General features: G+C 49.2%; 2 protein-coding genes across 5 annotated transcripts in view; one reads left to right on the top strand and one right to left on the bottom strand.

The window, feature by feature from the left end:
- The window catches only part of UHRF1 (ubiquitin like with PHD and ring finger domains 1), a 34,177-nt gene extending 32,325 nt beyond the window's left edge, over positions 1 to 1,852 (bottom strand). The window contains exon 1 of one of the 3 annotated variants that reach the window (XM_027547338.1): positions 1,761 to 1,852. In XM_027547338.1, coding sequence (XP_027403139.1) covers positions 1,761 to 1,767 — 7 coding nt within the window. In that variant the 5' untranslated portion in view covers positions 1,768 to 1,852. Of the gene's footprint in view, positions 1 to 647; positions 818 to 1,299; positions 1,460 to 1,760 lie in introns of those variants that run through there. The other 2 variants (XM_027547336.1, XM_027547339.1) reach the window with 2 other exon arrangements.
- Positions 12 to 18,056, top strand: ARRDC5 (arrestin domain containing 5). 2 transcript variants are annotated; one of them, XM_027547340.1, is made up of 4 exons: positions 12 to 97; positions 4,540 to 5,014; positions 6,601 to 6,809; positions 17,478 to 18,056. In XM_027547340.1, exons 2-4 carry the CDS (start codon positions 4,687 to 4,689, stop codon positions 18,012 to 18,014), a joined length of 1,074 nt encoding a protein of 357 aa, XP_027403141.1. In that variant the 5' UTR covers positions 12 to 97; positions 4,540 to 4,686; the 3' UTR covers positions 18,015 to 18,056. The 2 variants fall into 2 exon arrangements, with proteins under 2 accessions (XP_027403141.1, XP_027403142.1); XM_027547341.1 differs by lacking the exon at positions 12 to 97 and having other exon boundaries at positions 1,944 to 5,014.
- The last annotated feature ends 1,894 nt before the right edge of the window (positions 18,057 to 19,950 follow it).

Below are 19,950 nucleotides of genomic sequence, written 5' to 3'. Positions count from 1 at the left end.
GGGAGCGAGACCCCTGGTCAGTTCTGCCGTCAATACCACCACCATGGCCATGCCATATTCGGGTCATCCTTGCTATTGTCCAGACTGTGGACACCAGGTAACTCTTGGAATGCCCTCCCAGCCCCTTATTCCCTATAGCGTGCCACAGCTGGCCCAGGCCCCAGGCCCTGAATTAAGAGATAATGCATTAATGAGTTGCACTGGTGGAGGATTGAGGAGGGACGGGAAATTAGGGGAGAGTAAAAGGCACCTTGGGCTACTCAGTCAACGAACCCTGCCTTTCACAGGAGGGAAAAAAAAACACCAGGATTCAGAGGAAAAGGGGCACACAGTCAAACGGGCCGAGTTTGTTCGTTCATTCATTCATTCATTCATTCATTCATTCCCTGGATGAACACTGACGCGAGAGGGAAACCCAAAAGTCCCGCTCGGGTTGGAACTTACGAAGTCCCAGGGAACTCAACTAAGTAGGACCGAAGGGGAAGGAACCCACTCGAGACCCGGGAGCTCGGGACTCCGGGTGCCCGCGGACCCCCACCGCACCCCACCCCCGCGCGCGCGCGCTTGCGCGACGCGGCGGTCCCTGCTGTGGCCATGGCAACCGGCCGCCCCGTCCCGGCCACCCCTGCGTGGGCAGCGCTACTCACTTCTGCCCCACGGCCGCCCGGAGCTCCAGCCTGCGTTTCCCGGACCCAGACGCACGGCCCCGTAGCCCCTCTTGTTCTCTCGCTCGCCCGCGCGGGCCACGCCAGCGAGCCCACGCCCACCCCCACCGCCGGGACGGCCAAAGGGCCCGCGCGCCAGGTCCCGCCCCCTTCACTTGAGCCGCCTCACTGATTGGCTCCACCACGGTCGGCCGCCCCGCCCCGCTCGCTCCTCATTGGCCCAGATGCGCCCGGGGAACTAAGGGCGCGCGAAATCGGGCTCGGGCGCGACAATTGAATCGCGGGGCGCCCCGCGCGCAGGCGCGGAGCCTGACATCCTCCCCCGCGGCTCACCGGGCCCTCCCCCACCGAGCCGGCGCGACCCCCGCGGGGCGCCTGGGATGTTCCGCTAGCCCCTGCCACAGCCTGGGCTTCCGGGGCGACTTCTAAGGGCCGGCAGGGTGGGGGGCAAAGCCGGAGACCGCGTGTAGGGTAGCCCTGGCGCGGGGGAAATGTACTCCCGTGCTGGCAGAGCGTCCCGGAAAGTTTTGCAAAGTCAAGGCGCCCGGTGCGCCGAGTCCGGCCCGCCTCCCCCCGTCCGCGCCCTGGCCCGGGCTGGCACCCCAAACGGCCTGACCGCTCACGATCCACTCGCCTGCTTGCGCGCTGGCCCTTCTGAGGATGGCAGAGGAGCCGCGTGTGTGGCCAGGACCCTGCGCAGACGTGCGTGCGATCCCGAGCGCCCGGACGGCCACCACTGCCCGCTGCGCTGCCAGCTGCTCTGATTTTTTTCCCGCGAAAACTTGGCGTTTGGGAGTTGCGGGGCCACAGGAGGCCGCGCCGGGGGCGGGCGCCTGCCTGGTGATTGGCCGCCTCAGTGGCGGGAAGCGAGAAAGGGGGTGGGGGGCGCCCCCGCCTCTGTCCACCCCCCCACCTCTGCCCAGCGGGCCACGGCCCCGCCCAGCCCTGCGCGCTCTGCTGGGCTCGCCCAGCGTGCAACGGGGCCGGTGGCGGGACCTGGGCCCCCTCATCATGGGTGCTCTCCATGAGACCTAAGGATCACCCCCAGGGTAGACACCCCTGACCTCCTAAGTCTGTTCCTTCAGCCCCTCTTACCAGGCATTCACTGACCAGTTGGACAGGAAGACCGGAATCGGTGTCTAAATTATGCAGGAGAATTTGGGGGTATCCCCCCAGGAGACCTGCACCCCGATGACAGGCCTGATCGCCCCAGCTCGGTTTCCTTGCGCCAGGGCCCTCCAGCGCTCCCCACCCTACCCACCCGCAGGGCTTGTTTGCTGGTTTTTCCCGCCTCGTTTTCCCGCCTTCTCCTGGCTGTCCAGGCGGGCAGGGCTGCCCTCCCCCCTCCGCCCTGCCTGCTCTGCTCTGACCAGTCCTGGCGGGCACACAGTGACCCATTCTGGGCACCTACAAAATGCCTGAACAGGGTGTTCAGAGCTGGGGGCCCAAAAGTGGGCAAGGCCCACCCTGTTGGTGGTCTCCGAGAGGTTAAATTCTTATCTGGGGAGACCAGCAAGAAATGAATCAATAAAGCAAATCATTTCAGATACCACACGTGCCATGAAGACAGGACAAGAACTGGAGAGTGACCAGCAGCCATGTGGGAGGGCGGGGAGAGGAGGCACTCTGGTTGAGGTGGAGAGGTGGGCCTCTCTGGGCAGATGACATTTGAGCTGAGATCTGAGATGAGAAACCGAGGACAGAGGGATCGAGGCGGAAAGAGCAAATGCAGAGGCCGGAAAAGGCTTAGAGATGGACAGAGAGCCGGGCAGATGCAGTGAAAGGGAGGGCGGATGAGGTCACAGGGGTGTCATGTAAGACCTCACAGGCCACCAGGAGGACTTTGGTCTTTCTCTGGAGAGCGGTGGATAGAGTGGGAGGGCTGTGAGCTGGAAACAGATGAGCTCCAATGTGTGTCTTCACAAGGTTTCTCTGGCCACACATAGAGTTCCTTCTATCTTGGCTCTGGTGTTTCTGCTTTTATTTGTCCCAGCGGTAGACAGATGAATGGCCCCCAAAGACGTCCACATCTTAATCCCTGGGGTCTGTGAATATCATACCTTCCATGGCAAAAGGGACTTGGCAGATGGGATTAAACTAAAGATTGTCAGATGGGGAGATTATCCCAGATTATTTGGGCTGGCCTAGTGTCCTAGGGTCCTAGTAAATGAAAAAGAGTGGCGAGAGGATCAAGTCAGAGAAGTGAGAATGGAAATAGAGGATGGAATGATGAAAGCAAAAGGCGAAGGATATGGGAAACCTCTAGAAACTGGAAACGACAAGGGACAAATTCTTTCCTAGAATTCTAGAACGTAATCCTGCCAACGCCTTGACTTTAGCTCCATTTCACGCTTCGGACCTCCAGAACTGTAAGAGAACTCAGTTGTCTTGTTTGAAAGCATGGAATTTGTGGACATTTGTTACAGCAGCCATAGGAATACACTCCAATCACAAAGTCGAGATGCTCCTATTATTAATTTTCCCTCACCTTCAGGACTTCACCAACATAACTGATCGCGTTTATCGGAACTAAGCCTTCAGCTATGTGGCAACCATGTTGCAGACGTGAGCAGGTAGCCAGGCCTCCCCAACCTTGTGTGGCATATGAGGTCTTCCATACTGACAACATCTCTGACAGAACCCAGCCCATTCCTGGCAAGAGCATAGCCTCTCTTTGTGCCTGCTGTTGTCAAAATTCAGCATGGCTGAAAAAGAAATAGACCCTATATTTCTTGTGTACATTTGGTGCAGGGCACACAGTCCAGCCTCCTTGGATATCTGAAGTTAAGCAACACAGAAAGAGGTGTCTGGTTTTCCCTGCAGAAAAGACCTTGAGCAGTGGTGATGAGGGGCCCCACCCAATCTCTCTACTCATTTCAAGAAAGTCAGAGGGGTTGCTTGGGTTAATTAACAACCATGAACAAGAAACTATGCCAAGCATCTTTAAAAGAAGCTTACCAACCAGTTGGAAAAGCAAAATGTTGATGTCTGCAAAAGACATCACATCAAATACAGCAAGATATGACATAGTCATGAGGCCTGCCAGAGCCTGGAGAACAGACACTTCCTAAAGCTTCTTCTATTTTGCTGTCCCTCCTACTTAGACACAGGTCCACGTGCAGATCAGGCACCATGCGGGTGCAAATGGCTTCAGTTTCCCTTTTACAAATTGATATGCACTTGACAATCATTAAGTCATTGAACAGACTTTAATTGCCCTCCCTTGTCTGCACCAGGCCCTGGGTCCAGCAAACCAAGTCCCACCCTATAGGGACTTCTTGTGCAGTGGAGAAGCAGGAGGAAAGACAGCCATCAGTTGTGCGGGGAGATGGTGCTTTGTGATGGTATCCATGATCACGTGGAGCCCACAGCGTTCTGAGCATCTCCAAGACACAGCAAATCCCATGTCCTAGCTGTCGCTATCATCTTCCTTCTAATACACATTAATAGAAATAGAGAGCTATTAAAGAGAAAATGATTGGGACTTTCCTGGCAGTCCAGTGGTTAAGACTCCACACTGTCACTGCTGAGCTCACAGGTTCAATCCCTGGCCAGGGAACTAAGATCCCACAAGCTGCACAGTGTAGCCAAAAAAAAAAAGTGAAAATGATTATCTTCATAGGACCCAGCATCCATGTGTGAACCCTGAGGAGGGTGCACAAGCCACATCTGGGGGCCATCCGATGGGGCAGAAGATACCCCTGGGCTCATCCCCTCTCCACCTGTAAATGAAGCTTATGATGCATGTCTCACCAGAGAGCCTGGGAGAATTCTTCCCACCCAGGCCCCAGACATCTGGCAAGATGACAGGTGCTCCCTGTCTGCCAGGAATATTGCTATCTTGTGGTTTTCTTGTTTGTTTGTTATTTCCTAGAAAAAAAGAGGTCAAGCTACCATTTCATCAGCCAGTGAGGCATTTGGGATTCCCAAACTGCCACCCACCCCCAACAACTTTGCCCCCACCAATCCTGGCCACTAGGAACCCCTTCCCGGAACCCTGGCTGGCTGATGTCACAGACAGATGACCTCACTGCGGCCGAGGATCTCTGTGACATGGGGGAGGGGAAAGGATGTTTCTCCGTCACCCCAACCCCCCATGTCTGTGGTGAAGTCGATCGAATTAGTGCTGCCCAAGGATGCAGTCTACCTGGCCGGCTGCATCATCGAAGGACAGGTGGTCCTAACTCTGAACAGCACCCTGGTGGACCCCATCGTGAAGGTGGAGCTCGTGGGAAGAGGTTACGTGGAGTGGAATGAAGAAACTGGGGCGTCCCGCGATTATAGCCGAGAAGTTATTTGCAACAACAAGGCTGACTACGTGCACAAGACAAAGACATTCCCAGTGGAGGGTAAGGGCTGGTATGACTGCCAACGTTAGCCAGAATAGGAACAAGGGTCTGGAAGATAAACACATCTGTCAGTCAATCAACAAACCCCCAGGGATATGAGAAATGGGCAGAGGCCCGGCTCCTGTGATCACAGGAAAAGAGAAAGGAGGGAGAGGATTAGGAGAGATCCTCGAGGGAAGCACTGATGAGCCCCCAGCTCTGCCAGATTCAGATCTAAAGTCTGGACAGACTTCAGGGAGCCTGGGCTGCCAGGGAACTATAGGTCCTTTCCAAAATGAGTGTTTCTGGGTAGTCCACGGTCAATCAGAACGCTTGGCAAATGCTTGGTTGAACAAAGTTTCATTTCAGATTTAAAAAAAAAAATTTAGATAGGGTAGCTGGGGAAGGTCACCAAAAGACTATGGAGCTCAGATCTAGTGATGGAAGGGGTCCCTGACTTGCAGATACCCAGATATTGTTTGTGCATTAGTTGCTCAGTCTTGTCCAACTCTTTGTGATCCCATGGACTTTAGCCCACTAGGCTCCTCTGTCCATGGGATTTCCAAGGCAAGAATACTGGAGTGGGTAGCCATTCCCTTCTCCAGGGACTTCCTGACCCAGGGATCGAAACCAGGTCTCCCGCATTACAGGCAGATTCTTTACCATCTGAGCCACCAGAGAAACCCATCCAGATACCGCTGGACCTTAATACTCAACAATCAGGCTGCCTCTCTCTGTCTCAGTTAACCCACCTGGAAAACGGGAACAGAAAGAAGTCCTGCCTCCTGAGATTGTGTTGAGGACTTGATGATTTAATGGCATGTCTCAGGCTCAGAATAGCAGGGGTTATATAGTAAGTGCTGAATAGCTGTTAGTTCTTTCAACCAAAACAGTTCTTCAGCTCCTCAACCCCCATAGCATCGGGTAACACCCTTCTCCATTTCCAAGGGAAGCATCGTTTCCCCTCAGGAGCATCAGCCTCAATTCATTTACTCCACAAACAAACATGTATTAAGCACCTACTGTGCACAACAACCATGCCAGGTACCAGGGATGCAGCAGCAAAGAAAACAGAAAAGGTCCCTGGCATCCCTGGGGTTGCCGTCAGACTGGGAAGACACCCTCATAAGAGGGTTTGGGGGAAATGTAAGAAAAAATAAACCAGGGAGGTCACAGAGATGAGAGGGCGGTATGAGTCCCTCCCTGGTCCACCATCATCACTCAGTCAATCTGCTGTATGCTGTGCAGTGAAGGCCAGCCTCTGCCAGGGCAGGGACATTTGCCTGCCTCGGGCCCCAAGATGTGTTTGTTGAATAAATGTGTGATTGAACCTGCAGGCCAGACCTCCAGTTTCCCAGGCCCAGAGCAGTGGTGAGCAAGTCCCAGTGGGTAGTTTGGGGTGACCACCACTCACCCAGAGCTTCCATCTCCAGCCCAACTGAGGTCTAATATTTATGAGCCTTGGCTTTTTCGATCCCTAAAACTCAAGAGCTAGCTCAGGGACAGAGAGGCCAGATCCAGAAAAAGCTAACTGCCAAAACAATAAAGAGAAGGGTGGGGGGGAGATTCTAGAACCTTCTGATGGCATTGGTGTGTTTTGCTTTCAGATAATTGGTTAAGTGCAGGCAGCCACACCTTTGATTTCCATTTCAACTTACCTCCCAGGCTCCCTTCCACCTTCACCAGCAAAATCGGCAACATCTTTTACTTCGTGCAGGCCTCCTGCATGGGTCGGGAGCACATTCTAGCCAAGAAGAAAATATACTTGATGGTTCAAGGCACTTCCTCGATTTTCCACTCAGAAAAATCATTGCAGGTAAGAGGGGAGCAAGGGGGAGCAGGGGTAGGGCTTGGCCTCAAAGTTCCCTAGAGGTAGGGGATGGGGCAGGAGCAGCCAGGAGATAGGGAAGGCCCCAACCCGGAAAAAGAAGGGAAGGTGTTGCCCATTCCTCCAGCTCAGGAGTTTTGCAGAAAGGGGAATCAGAAACCAGGGCAGGACTAAGCCAGTGGCTCTCAACCGAGGTGATTCTGTTGCTGCAGGGGACACTGAGCAATGATGTCTGATGACATGTGTGGTTATTGCAACTGGGGAGGGGGATGAGTGCCATCAAGGGGGTGGGGGCCAGGGAAGCTGCTCAACACCCCACAGTGCCCCTCACAGAGAACGACCTGGCCCCTGAATGTCCTTGACCCCAGGGTAGGTAGGTCAAGAGTGAGCAGATGCCCCGCTCTGACCCCCTGACTGACTGTCCCAGGTGCTCAGTGACTCTCTGGGAACGGATAATGGATATGGTACCCTCTCCCCACCAAGGAACACAGCAAGGGGTGCCCTCCAACCAGGGAAGGAAGGTCACCTGAGCCGAGGAGTTTTCTGTATGGCTTCCAGAGGCCAGGTGCAGAGGCGGAAGTGAAGGAGGGTGGAGTTCCGTTGGCCAAAGTCACTTCACCTCCCTGGGGGCTCCTTTGTCATCAGAGCATGATGGCTGAGAGTGCCGGCATTTTAGCTCTCAAGGTCTAAGTTAAAATCCCAGTGTCCCCACCTACCTGCTGTGTAACCCTCTGCAAGTGATGTGGCCTCTCTGTGCTATTTCCTCATCTGTCACTTGGACACAGAGAGGGTGCCTGTCCCCTAGGTCTCAGGAGGAGCAGCCAGTGAACTTCCTGCAGCTTCAGGGCCTGGAATGGTGCTCGGCACTGGTGTCCAGGGAAGCCTCAAAATATTTATGCCCCATCGGTCCTTTTATTTTTAAGATTTTTTTTTTATGTAGACCATTTAAAAATTCTTTATTGAATTTGTTATAATACTGTTTCTGTTTTATGTTTTGTTTTTTTCTGAACTTGAGGTATCTTGGTGGGATCTTAGTTCCCCAACCAGGGATTGAACCCCAGCCCCCTGCATTGGAAGCACAGAGTCTTAACCACTGGCCCACCAGAGAAGTCCCAGGTGTAGTCTTACCTGTGTAGTAGGCAATCATCTCTACTCTGGCCAACCTCAGAGGAGGAGGATTCCAGGGCAGGTAGATGCTTAGAGGGGTGGATCAGAGGTGAGCAGATCTGAGCTCAAGGCCAGTTTGGCCACCTGCTTTCTGGGTGACCTTGACCAGACTCTGGCCCTCCCTTGAGAGCTAATCTAGAGTGCAGGGTGCACAAAAGAGAAATTGGAGCAAAATGCTGGTGTGGGGCCAGACCTGGATTGAGGTCTCTGCTGCTGGCTGCTTCATTAGCAAATGCCCTTGGGCAATTAACAGCACCTCCTAGAACCTCGATTATCCTGATCTGTATGATGGGTATAATGAAAACAACACTTTCCTTGATCGTGAGGGTCATGAAGCACCCAGCACGATGAGTACACATAGAGGACTCCTGGTGCATGGGAAGAGCCCAAATCGCTACTACAGCAACAAAGGGAGTTATTGCAGATACATTTTGAGACTATGAAAATATTGTGTTTTTTCAACTACTCAGTTCAGTTCAGTCACTCAGTCGTGTCCGACTCTTTGCGACCCCATGAATTGCAGCATGCCAGGCCTCCCTGTCCATCACCAACTCCCGGAGTTCACTCAAACTCATGTCCATCAAGTCAGTGATGCCATCCAGCCATCTCATCCTCTGTCGTCCCCTTCTCCTCCTGCCCCCAATCCCTCCCAGCATCAGGGTCTTTTCCAATGAGTCAACTCTTCGCATGAGGTGGCCAAAGTACTGGAGTTTCAGCTTTAGCATCATTCCTTCCAAAGAAATCCCAGGGCTGATCTCCTTCAGAATGGACTGGTTGGATCTCCTTGCAGTCCAAGGGACTCTCAGGAGTCTTCTCCAACACCACAGTTCAAAACCATCAATTCTTCGGCGCTCAGCCTTCTTCACAGTCCAACTCTCACATCCATACATGACCACAGGAAAAATCATAGCCTTGACTATGATGGACCTTCGTTGGCAAAGTAATGTCTCTGCTTTTTAATATGCTATCTAGGTTGGTCATAACTTTCCTTCCAAGGAGTAAGCATCTTTTAATTTCATGGCTGCAATCACCATTTACAGTGATTTTGGAGCCCACAAAAATAAAGTCTGACACTGTTTCCCTATCTATTTGCCATGAAGTGATGGGACCGGATGCCATGATCTTCGTTTTCTGAATGTTGAGCTTTAAGCCAACTTTTTCACTCTCCTCTTTCACTTTCATTGAGAGGCTTTTTAGTTCCTCTTCACTTTCTGCCATAAGAGTGGTGTCATCTGCATATCTGAGGTTATTGATATTTCTTCCAGCAATCTTGATTACAGCTTGTGCTTCTTCCAGCCCAGCATTTCTCATGACATACTCTGCATATAAGTTAAATAAGCAGGGTGACAATATACAGCCTTGACGTACTCCTTTCCCTATTTGGAATCAGTCTGTTGTTCCATGTCCAGTTCTAACTGTTGCTTCCTGACCTGCATATAGGTTTGTCAAGAGGCAGGTCAGGTGGTCTGGTATTCCCATCTCTTCCAGAATTTTCCACAGTTGATTGTGATCCACACAGTCAAAGGCTTTGGCATAGTCAATAAAGCAGAAATAGATGTTTTTCTGGAACTCTCTTGCTTTTTCGATGATCCACCTGATGTTGGCAATTTGATCTCTGGTTCCTCTGCCTTTTCTAAAACCAGCTTGAACATCTGTAAGTTCACAGTTCACATATTGCTGAAGACTGGCTTGAGAATTTTGAGCATTACTTTACTAGCGTGTGAGATGAGTGCAATTGTGTGGTAGTTTGAGCATTCTTTGGCATTGCCTTTCTTTGGGATTGGAATGGAAACTGACCTTTTCCAGTCCTGTGCCACTGCTGAGTTTTCCAAATTTGCTGGCATATTGAGTGCAGCACTTTCACAGCATCATCTTTCAGGATTTGGAATAGCTCAACTGGAATTCCATCACCTCCACTAGCTTTGTTCATAGTGATGCTTTCTAAGGCCCACTTGACTTCACATTCCAGGATGTCTGGCTCTAGGTGAGTGATCACACCATCGTGATTATCTTGGTCATGAAGATCTTTTTTGTACAGTTCTTCTGTGTATTCTTGCCACCTCTTCTTAATATCTTCTCCCTCTGTTAGGTCCATACCATTTCTGTGCTTTATCGAGCCCATCTTTGCATGAGATGTTCCTTTGGTGTCTCTAATTTTCTTGAAGAGATCTCTAGTCTTTCCCATTCTGTCGTTTTCCTCTATTTCTTTGCACTGATCGCTGAGGAAGGCTTTCTTATCTCTTCTTGCTATTCTTTGGAACTCCGCATTCAGATGCTTATTTCATTCCTTTTCTCCTTTGCTTTTTGCTTCTCTTCTTTTCACAGCTATTTGTAAGGCCTCCCCAGACAGCCATTTTGCTTTTTTTTGCATTTCTTACTGTTTTAATCGGATTGGAGAGGGCAGGGTGAGGGCAGGAGCTGGTGGACCAGGGCAGAGGCTACTACTACTCTGGTCCAAGCAGGGGCAGAGACCTGACCCCCACAGTCTGTCCTTCTCAGACCAGCTGAAAGGAACCAGGTGATGACCCTCCTCTGTCTTCCAGGGCTCCCACCTCCCTCGGAGTAAGAGCCCATGACCTCCCCCTGGCTCACAAGGCCCTGCACGACCTGCCCCGTCCTCTCCCGGCCCTCCCCGTCCTCCCTCTCTCCCCCTCTCACTCTGCTCCAGCCACGTGGGCCTCCTCGCTGTTCCTCCAACACCTTCCTGCCCCAGGTCCTTTGCATGTTGTGTGCCCGCTGCCCCAAACCCTGCGATAGGACCTTCCAACCCCTCCCCTTCCTCCTTTAGATCCTTCTCGGAAACTACATCTTCAGTCACCTGCTTCGATGATGGCCGGACGAACTGCCACAACCCCCACAGAAGGCAATTTAGCCATATCTATCCAAACGAAAAAGGAACACGCACTTTGCCCCAGCCATTTCATTTCCCTTCTAGAAAATTCTCCTACCACTGTCATTTCATTTGTGTGATAGACCTTTCCATGCATTGCCTGGGAGGCCAGCAACTGGTAACCACTTAAATGTTTGTTGCAAAGGGAATTAAAGTAACAGTTCACTGTCAAAGGTCAACTCTATAGATAGAGCAAAGAGAGAGAGAGAGCAAGACACAGCCAGAGACAAAAGAATGAGGCAGCTCTCGGTATCAGCACCTCCTCCTTACTGGGCTGGACACAGAAAGCAAAGTTCAGAACAGCGTGTCTAACCTGCACCGTTGGTGGTAAAAATAAGAAATGCACAGAACTTCCTTGCAGGTGTAACAAACTGTCTCTTTCCAGAGACCAGAGAAACTGGCAACAGACCGCTGCTGGCTGCCTCCTGGGAGGGGAGGCAGCGGGGGGTCGGGGGGGAGGGAAGCAAAATTTTTCTTCCACTTTTTTTTAACATCAGATTGAGATACAATTCACATACCTTATTATTCTTACCTTTGAAGTGTCCAAATCCATGGCTTTTCATGCATTCACAGAATTGTACAGCCATCACCACTGTCCGTGTTAGAACACTTTAATGCCTCCCCTCCCCCACCATAAAAAGAAGGCTGAGCGCTGAAGAACTGATGCTTCCAAACTGTGGTGCTGCAGAAGACTCGAGAGTCTCTTGGACAGCAAGGAGATCAAACCAGTCAATCCTAAAGGAAACCAACCCTGAATATTCATTGGAAGGACTGATGTTGAAGCTGAAGCTCCAATACTTGGGCCACCTGATGCGAAGAGCTGATTCTTTGGAAAAGACCCTGATGCTGGGAAAGATTGAAGGCAGGAGGAGAAAGGGTCGATAGAGGCTGAGATGGTTGGATGGCATCACCGACTCAGTGGACATGGGTTTGAGCAAGATCTGGAAGATAGTGAAGGACAGGGAAGCCTGGTGTGCAGCAGTCTATGGCGTTGCAAAAAGTCAGACACGACTGAGGGACTGAACACCAACCAAAGAAGTCTTGCATCCCTTACCTGTTCCCCTCAAACCTCCCTTTCCCCTCCCTCAGCCACCACTACATTCACTCTCTGTCTCCGGGGATTTGTCTGTTCTGGACACTTCCTGTTTTAATAAATGGAATCAGACACTATGTGGCCTTTTTGTATCTGGCTTATTTGAACATAGTGTTTTCAAGGTTCATCCAGGGACTTCCCTGGGGGTCCAGTGGTTACGATTCTACCTTCCAATGCAGGGGGTATGGGTTAAATCCCTGGTCAGGGAACTAAAGTCCCAACTGCCATGGGGTGCAGCTGAAAAAAAAATTTTTTTTTAATTTCTTTTTAAAAGTTCATCCACATTGTAGTGTGTGTGTCAGTGCTTTCTTCCTTTTTAAGGGTGAATCGTCTTTCTGTGGCATGGATGCACCACCTTTTATATATCTCTTCATCACTTGATGGACATCGGGTTGTTTCCATGTCTTGGCTATTAGGGACCATGCTGCTGCTAACATAGGTGTCCACGTGTTTACGTGGATGTATTTTCATTTCTCTCAGGTAGCCATCTAGGAGTGGAATTGCTGGGGCAGATGGTAATTCTACATCTTACCTTCTGAGGAGCAATCAGACTCTTTTCCACAGTGGCCGCTTCATTTTACATTCCCACCAGCCATGTACAAGGGTTTCGATTTTTCTACACCCTGTGTACCTTTAGAATTTTGAAAGACATGACCCATTGTCTTGCAACAAGCAGTCCCGTTGAGTACAGCACTTATCCCCAAGACATCTCTCTCCTAACCAAGTCTGAGGGAGTCTCCCTTTACCTTAGCCCCTTGCCATAGCCTCATAACTTATCTTAATCAGAAACCTACCATTAAAGGACTTCCCTGGCGGTCTGGCGGTTGAGACTTCACCTTCCAAAGCAGGGGGTGCAGGTTCGATCCCTGGTCGGGAAGCTAAGATCCCACATGTCTTGCAGCCAGGAAAAAAAAAAAAAAAACATAAAACAGAAGAGATACTGTAACAAATTCAATAAACCTCTAAAAATGGTCCACATTAAAAAAAAAAGAACTTAAAAAATGTACCATTAAAAAAAAAAGTGTACCATGTTTATATCCATCTTTCCAATCAGAGTAGGGACTGGACTGGTCTTCACTGCTGTGGGTTTTCCTTGAACTTGGCACCAAGTTGATAAAATCATACTGCTTGAATGAAAGAATCCTCCCAAAGTTTCACATATGCCAAAGAAAGAGGGAGATCGGGAAAAACTGCCAGGTACGGAAGATCAATGTTGAGTTAGTAACCTAACATTCTTGGAATTCTGGGCTCTTGGGCCACCCCACTTGGCCTGGCATGGGAATCTCCCCTTGGCCACCACTGATGTCTCTTGGCACCTCCTTCAGGACCAGGACAGAACTGCTGGCTTAGTCTTGAGTTAGGGCAGCCAGTCCTTTCACACCTGTAGGGTCCTAACGCATGCAACGAATTTTCGAATAAGACTAGAGGAGCTTAGAATGAAATGGCCTGCAATTAGCCTTCCAAGAGGAGCAAAAGCATGGGAAGTCTGAAGATAGGCAGGGGCCAGAGGCAGAGGGCAGGAGGTGAGGCTGAAGGGGTCAGGGGTCAGCCTAAGGTCTCTGAGACAAAGGGTATTGGATCTAGAACACGGTCCTTCGGTCATGATCCTTTAGTGGGGTATGAAATCCATTTAGCAAGTTGCAAGGCATATTTCTACAAAATGAAAGAGCAGGCAAGCCCAAAATAAAAAAATGTTTTTTTAAAAATATCAACTTTGTAGGTTGCAAATGTTGTTTTCTGAAAACAGTACTAAAGGATACTATTTTCCTATTTTATATTAACAACGTTTGCAACTCACAAAATACATTCAGTTCAGTTCAGTTCAGCCACTCAGTCGTGTCTGACTCTTGCGCAGGGCAAAGGCTAATAGATTTTGCCAAGAGAACGCACTGGTCATAGCAAACACCCTCTTCCAAAATACATTACCATATGGAAAATAGCCGTTGTGAGGTTTAATGTATGAGGCAGGGAACCCAAAGCCAGGGCTCTGTGACAACCCAGAGGGGTGAGAGGGGGAAGGAGGTGGGACCAGAGTTCAAGAGAAGGGGGACATATGTACAGCTAATGCCGATTCATGTTGATGTATGGCAAAAACCATCACAATATTGTAAAGCAGTTGTCCTCTAATTAAAAAAATATTTAAAAAGAAAACAATACAGAGAATAAAATAAGTAGAATAGAAAATGTCAGAAAAAATCCATTTGTTGGGCTGCCATTTATTTTTTAAAATTAAAGAACAGAATAGAAGAGGTAGGAAAATATAAAATTTGCTGAGTTGCAACAAACTTTGTTTTTATAAAATCAATGTGTAGGATGGAAAATAATAGTATTAAATAAGTAAAATAGGATAGAATGTAGCAGAAAAAAATTAATTTGATGGCTTACAACATTTTTGTTTTATATAAAACAAAACGATAGCATAGCATAAGTAGACTAGAAATAACCAAAAAATCAGTTCAGAGGGTCCAATCAACATTTTTTTCAGCTGCACCATGCGCTGTGTGATACCGTAGTTCCCTGGCCAGGGATCGAAGTCGCATCCCCTGCAGTGAAAGCATAGAATCTCAACCATTGCACCACCAGGGGAGTTTTTGTTTTCTCTGGATATATACCCAGGAGTGGAGTGACTGGATCATCTGGTAGCTCTGTTGTTAGTTTTTTGAGGAACCTCCATACTGTTCTCTATAGTGGCTGCACCAATTTACATTCCCACCAACAATGTACGAGGGCTCCTTTTCTCCACATCCCCATCAATGTCTGCTATTTGTAGACTTTTTGATGGTGGCCATTCTGACGGGTGTGAAGTGCTATCTGACTGGGACTGTGATTTGCATTTCTGATGATCAGCAGCATTGAGCATTTTTTCCTGTGCCTATTGGCCATCTGTATCTCATCTCAACTCCTGGGTCAGGGAGATTCCCTGGAGAAGGGATAGGCTACCTTCTCAAGTATTCTTGGGCTTCCCTGGTGGCTCAGACGGTAAAGAATCCATCTGCAATGTGGAAGATCTGAGTTCGATCCCTGGTTTTGGAAGATCCCCTTGAGGAGGGCATGGCGACCCACTCCAGTATTCCTGCCTGGAGAATCCCATGGACAGAGGAGCCTTCCAGGCTGCAGTCCAAGGGGTTGCCAAGAGTCGAACACGAGTGAGCAGCTAAGCACAGCACAGAGCAACTCTTTCTGGTATGTAAGCCCAAGAAGTGTCTTCACCATGCTCCTTCTAGCTCTTTTATGATATCAAAGACATAACAACAATATAAATGTCCATCGTGGAGGGGGGATGGGTGAATAAGCTATTTTGCAACACACTTCGTTGCCGTTGTGAAAATGAATGAATCAGAATGACAGCCGCCAACATGAATGCCTTTCAAAACACAGAATGTTAGGCTAGGAAGGCAAGTTGCTGGAAAACATACGAGGATTAATTTATACAAAGCATTCAAATATGTAAAACACTACTGTATAATTCAACCACAAATAAATGTATTTCTAAACAATGCAAACATCTGCATGAGAATAACAAATGCCACACAGACACACAAACACACATGCATACACACATATTTGTAAAAGTATCGATTTCGTCTAGAAGAAGACACGGGAAGCCAGCAAAACTGGAGAGTAACTCATTGTAAGCACACCCCACATCGCATCAGATCTTTTTAATTTTACTTATTTTTAATTAAAAAAAAATTTTGTTACACTGCAAGGCTTGCAAGATCTTAGTTCCCTGACCAGGGATGGAACCTGGGCCCTGGCAGTAAAAGTCCTGAGTCCTAGCCATTGGACTGCCAGGGAATTCCCTCAAATCTTTTTAAGTAGTATCCACTCATAAAAAGTAAAGTGTTACCCAAAGTGTTCATCTGCTCAGTCATGTTCCACTCTTTTCTACCCCATGAACTGTAGCCCACCAGGCTCCTCTGTCCATAGAATTCTCCAGGCAAGAGTACTGGAGTGAGTTGCCGTTTCCTCCTCCACGGGATCTTCCCAACCCAAGTATTGAACCTGGGTCTCTTGTAGGTGGATTCTTTACCATCTGAGCCACCAGGGAAGCCCTAAAAAAGAGTAAAATGTTACTCAAGCCACACATTAAATATAATGTATATATGAATTTATTTGCAATCCAGCAGCTAACCAGTTGATACAGACAGCATTTTGAAGTTTTTATTTAAACATGTTACATAATTTCAGTTCTACAGTTTTCATGATACAGAGCCCATAATATTTTTTCCTTAAGTCTGAACTACTTGAGTAAGCCCTAGGTCTTGGGCTATTGACTATAAGACATTCCCTGTCTTCCAGAAAACTAGGGTTCAGAGAAGTCAAGGCACTGGTTCAACGTCACACAGCAAGTGAGTTATGGATGTAGAGATAAAACCAAGGTCTTATGAATTTCTTAGGTTTATGTTACAGACAAGGACATTGTCACTCAGAATGGAAAAGGGCTTTGATTGTTTATGTTTCTAAATTGAAGTATAGTGTAGTTGATTTACAACTGTGTGCCAATTTCCGCTGTACAGCAAAGTGACTCAGTTATACAAACATACTGTTGTTGGTTAGTCATTAAGTCGTGTCCATCTCTTTGCTACCCCATGGACTGTTTCCCTGGCAACGATACTGGAGTGGGTTGACATTTCCTTCTCCAGGGGACCTTCCTGACCCAGGGATCAAAACCCTATCTCCTCCATCGGCAGGGGAATTCTTTACCACTGAGCCACCAGGGAAGTCCACACACATACATACATTCTTTCTTTAAATATTCTTTTCCATTATGGTTTATCACAGGATATTGAATATATTGCCCGTTCTATACATTAGGACCTTGTTGTTTATCTACTCTAAATTTAATAGCTTTTATCTACCAACCTCAAACTCCCAATCCACTCCTCCCCCTCCCGCTTGGCAGCCACAGTCTATGAGTCTCTTTCTGCTTTGTAGATAGGCTCACTTGTGCTGTATTTTTTTTCTTTTTTCTTTTTGTGCTGTATTTTAGACTCCACATATAAGTGACATCACTTGGTATTTGTCTTCCTCTTTCTGACTTGCTTTGCTTAGTATGGTAATCTCTAATTGCGTACTTGTCGCTGCAAATGGCCTTTATTTCATCCTTTTTTGTGGCTGAGTAATATTCCACTGTGTGTATGTTCCACATCTTCTTTGTCCATTCATCGATCCATGGACATTTAGGTTGTTTCCATGTCTTGGCTGTTGTAAACATTGTTGCTATGAACGTAGAGACACATGTATCTTTCTGAATTAGAGTTTTGTCCGGCTAGAGTCCCAGGAGTGGGATTGCTAGTTCATATTCTATTTTTAGTTTTCTAAGGAACCTCCATCCTGTTTTCCCATAGTGGCTGCACCAGTTAACATTTCCACCATCAGTGTAGGAGGGTTCAAAGGGCTTTGGAGAGTCCCAAAGACTCAAGACCAGGTGGATTGTTAAGTGAGCAAACAGACCTTGTGGCCTCAATTCCTCACAGTTGTCCCTCCCCACTCCCACTTCTAGAACCCTCTGTTCGTGGAGGCTGAGAAGAAGGTGTCTTACAACTGCTGCAGCCAGGGCACCATCTGCCTGCAGATCCAGATGGAAAAGAATACCTTCACGCCGGGGGAGAGGGTCATTTTCACCACTGAAATCAACAACCAGACCAGCAAGTGCATTAAGACGGTCATCTTCGCCCTGTATGCCCACGTGCACTACGAGGGCTTCACGCCCAATGCGGAGCGCCGCTCCAGGGTGGATAGCAGTGAGCTGCTCAGGCAGGAGGCCAACACCCACATCACGGCCTTCAACACCACCAAGATTGTCAGCACTTTCCACCTCCCGCCCGTGCTGTCCGTGAGCGGTAGTGGCTCACAGGACAGTGAGATCATGAACACCCGGTACGAGCTGGTCAGCACCGTCCACCTGCCCTGGACCCTGACCAGCGTCAAGGCCAAGGTGCCCATCATTATCACCAGCAACCCCGTGGACTCAAACCAGACTGCTGCAGGCTGCCGGACCAGGGCAGCGTTACCCGTGAGCCCAGATCAACAGAATTAAATGCCCAAACGTCTAAATATTAAAAGTTTTATCAGACTCTAAGGTAGATCTTTCCTTCACCTCGCACAAATGGCCTTTGGATGAGTCTGCTTGTGGGCAGCATGTGACCCAAACCTCACCAAGCTCCAGCCGTGCAGGCATCCACTTCTCCCATCCCAAGAAAGATCTGTAAATGACAGGAGAGGCCAAAGCCTTCCAGCCTGACAGAACCTTCCAGGATTTGCCCCGGTTAGCACCCCAGGCCCATCTCCTTGCTTACTCTTACACTACCTAGATGAGGGATCCCCTAGTGGGAGTGACCCTGCCCTCCAGAGGATATTGGCAAAGTCTGGTTGTATTGGTTGTCCCGACTGGAAGGAGCAGCGTGTGCTCCTGGCATCCATTGGGTGGGGGCCAGGGATGCTGCTCCACAGTGCCCAGGACAGCCCCCCATGGAGGATGTGTGTAGTCGCTCAGTCGTGTCCAACTCTTTGCAATCCCATGAACTGTAGCCCGCCAGGCTCTCTGCCCATGGAATCTTCCAGGTAAGAATACTGGAGTGGATTGCCTTTCCCTTCTCCAGAGGATCTTCCCAACCCAGGGATCAAACCTGGGTCTCCCCAGGTTTGCAGGCAGATTCTTTACCATCTGAGCCACCACGGAGGCCCATAGCGAATGACCCGGCTCCAAACGTCAGCAGTGCCTCGGGATAGAGACCCAGGCTGGGGCCATGCCTGGGGACAGATGGTTGCTGAGTCCACAGGTTGGGTCTGTGAGCCTCTTACCCATGTCACATCCCTCCTCTCCTCGAAGCTGCTCCCCTGGGGCTCCCCCACATCACTCAGGGTAAAAGCCCAAGTCTTCTAGGTTCATCCACCCACATCACATCCATCACCAAACCACAGAGGCACTTCTCCAACCTGCCCCCGGGACCCCCTATTTCTCTCCCCTCTGCCTCCACCTGGCTCCCGCCCTTCGCCTGGGCCACCTGCACCTGGGTCTCGCGACTCCTAACCTGGTCCCTCACTCTGTTCTTCCTGAGAATAAAAATCCAGGACATCTGGGTTAATTAAACTTGAATTTCAGAAGAATAATTGTTTTAGCATAAGTATATTCCCCACCATATTTGGGGTCTCCTGATGCTTTTTAAAAATCATTCGTGAATCACTCGTCGTGTATCTGATATGCCAGTTTAACTGAGCATCCTGAATTTCATCTGGGATGGGACTCCCCAAGCAACTAAAAGACACCGCACACAAATCAGGCCATGAAAATCTTTAAACGTCTGATGGCGCTAGTGGTAAAGAACCCTCCAGAGACCTAAGAGTCAGGTTCGATCCCTGGGTCAGGGAGAGCCCCTTGGAGGAGGAAATAGTCACTCACTCCAGTATTCTTGCCTGGGAAATCCCGTGGACAGAGGAGCCTGCCGGGCTGCAGTCCATGGGCTCGCTAGAGTCGGAGATGACTTAGCGACTGAGCACAAGCACTGCTCTGTCAGGTCCCCAAAGCACAGGCCATGTCCCGCGCAGTCAGGAATGAAGGAATGGGCCAGACTGCTTCTTCTGGGCTAAGGACTCTGAAACATTTCTCTCGGAGTGCCCACAGGCTAGGAAATACCCACATCTGCCCCACCCTTGCCGCAGGCCCTCGGTCAGCAGACAGGAGGCTTAGACACTTGAATGGCTGGCCTGCGGCAACTCATTCGGAGATGCTGTTTTAGATCTAACTCTTTTGAGGAGCGGCAGTGCAGATAGAATGCACAGATTTCGTTCTTTTCTGATTTTGTCTTTGCAAATTTTTTTCATGGGAGAGAGCTCTCACTTTCATATACTTAAAAAAAAAAAATTTACTTGTTTGGCTGCTCCAGGTCCCAGTTGCAGCATGTGAACTCTTAATTTACAGCGTGTAGGATCTAGTTCCTAGACTAGGGACTGAACCCGGAAGCCCTGCATTGGGA

The sequence above is a fragment of the Bos indicus x Bos taurus genome, chromosome 7 (genome assembly GCF_003369695.1).
Source record: "Bos indicus x Bos taurus breed Angus x Brahman F1 hybrid chromosome 7, Bos_hybrid_MaternalHap_v2.0, whole genome shotgun sequence".
Taxonomy (NCBI): Eukaryota; Metazoa; Chordata; class Mammalia; order Artiodactyla; family Bovidae; genus Bos; species Bos indicus x Bos taurus.
This window is presented reverse-complemented; position numbering and strand designations above follow the sequence as displayed.

Excerpts from the sequence above, each read along its gene's own strand:
- ARRDC5 (XM_027547340.1), top strand. The coding sequence starts at position 4,687 with ATGACCTCACTGCGGCCGAGGATCTCTGTGACATGGGGGAGGGGAAAG. Across the intron at positions 5,015-6,600 it reads AAAGACATTCCCAGTGGAGG|ATAATTGGTTAAGTGCAGGC; the intron begins GTAAGGGCTGGT and ends TTTTGCTTTCAG. Across the intron at positions 6,810-17,477 it reads ACTCAGAAAAATCATTGCAG|AACCCTCTGTTCGTGGAGGC; the intron begins GTAAGAGGGGAG and ends TCCCACTTCTAG.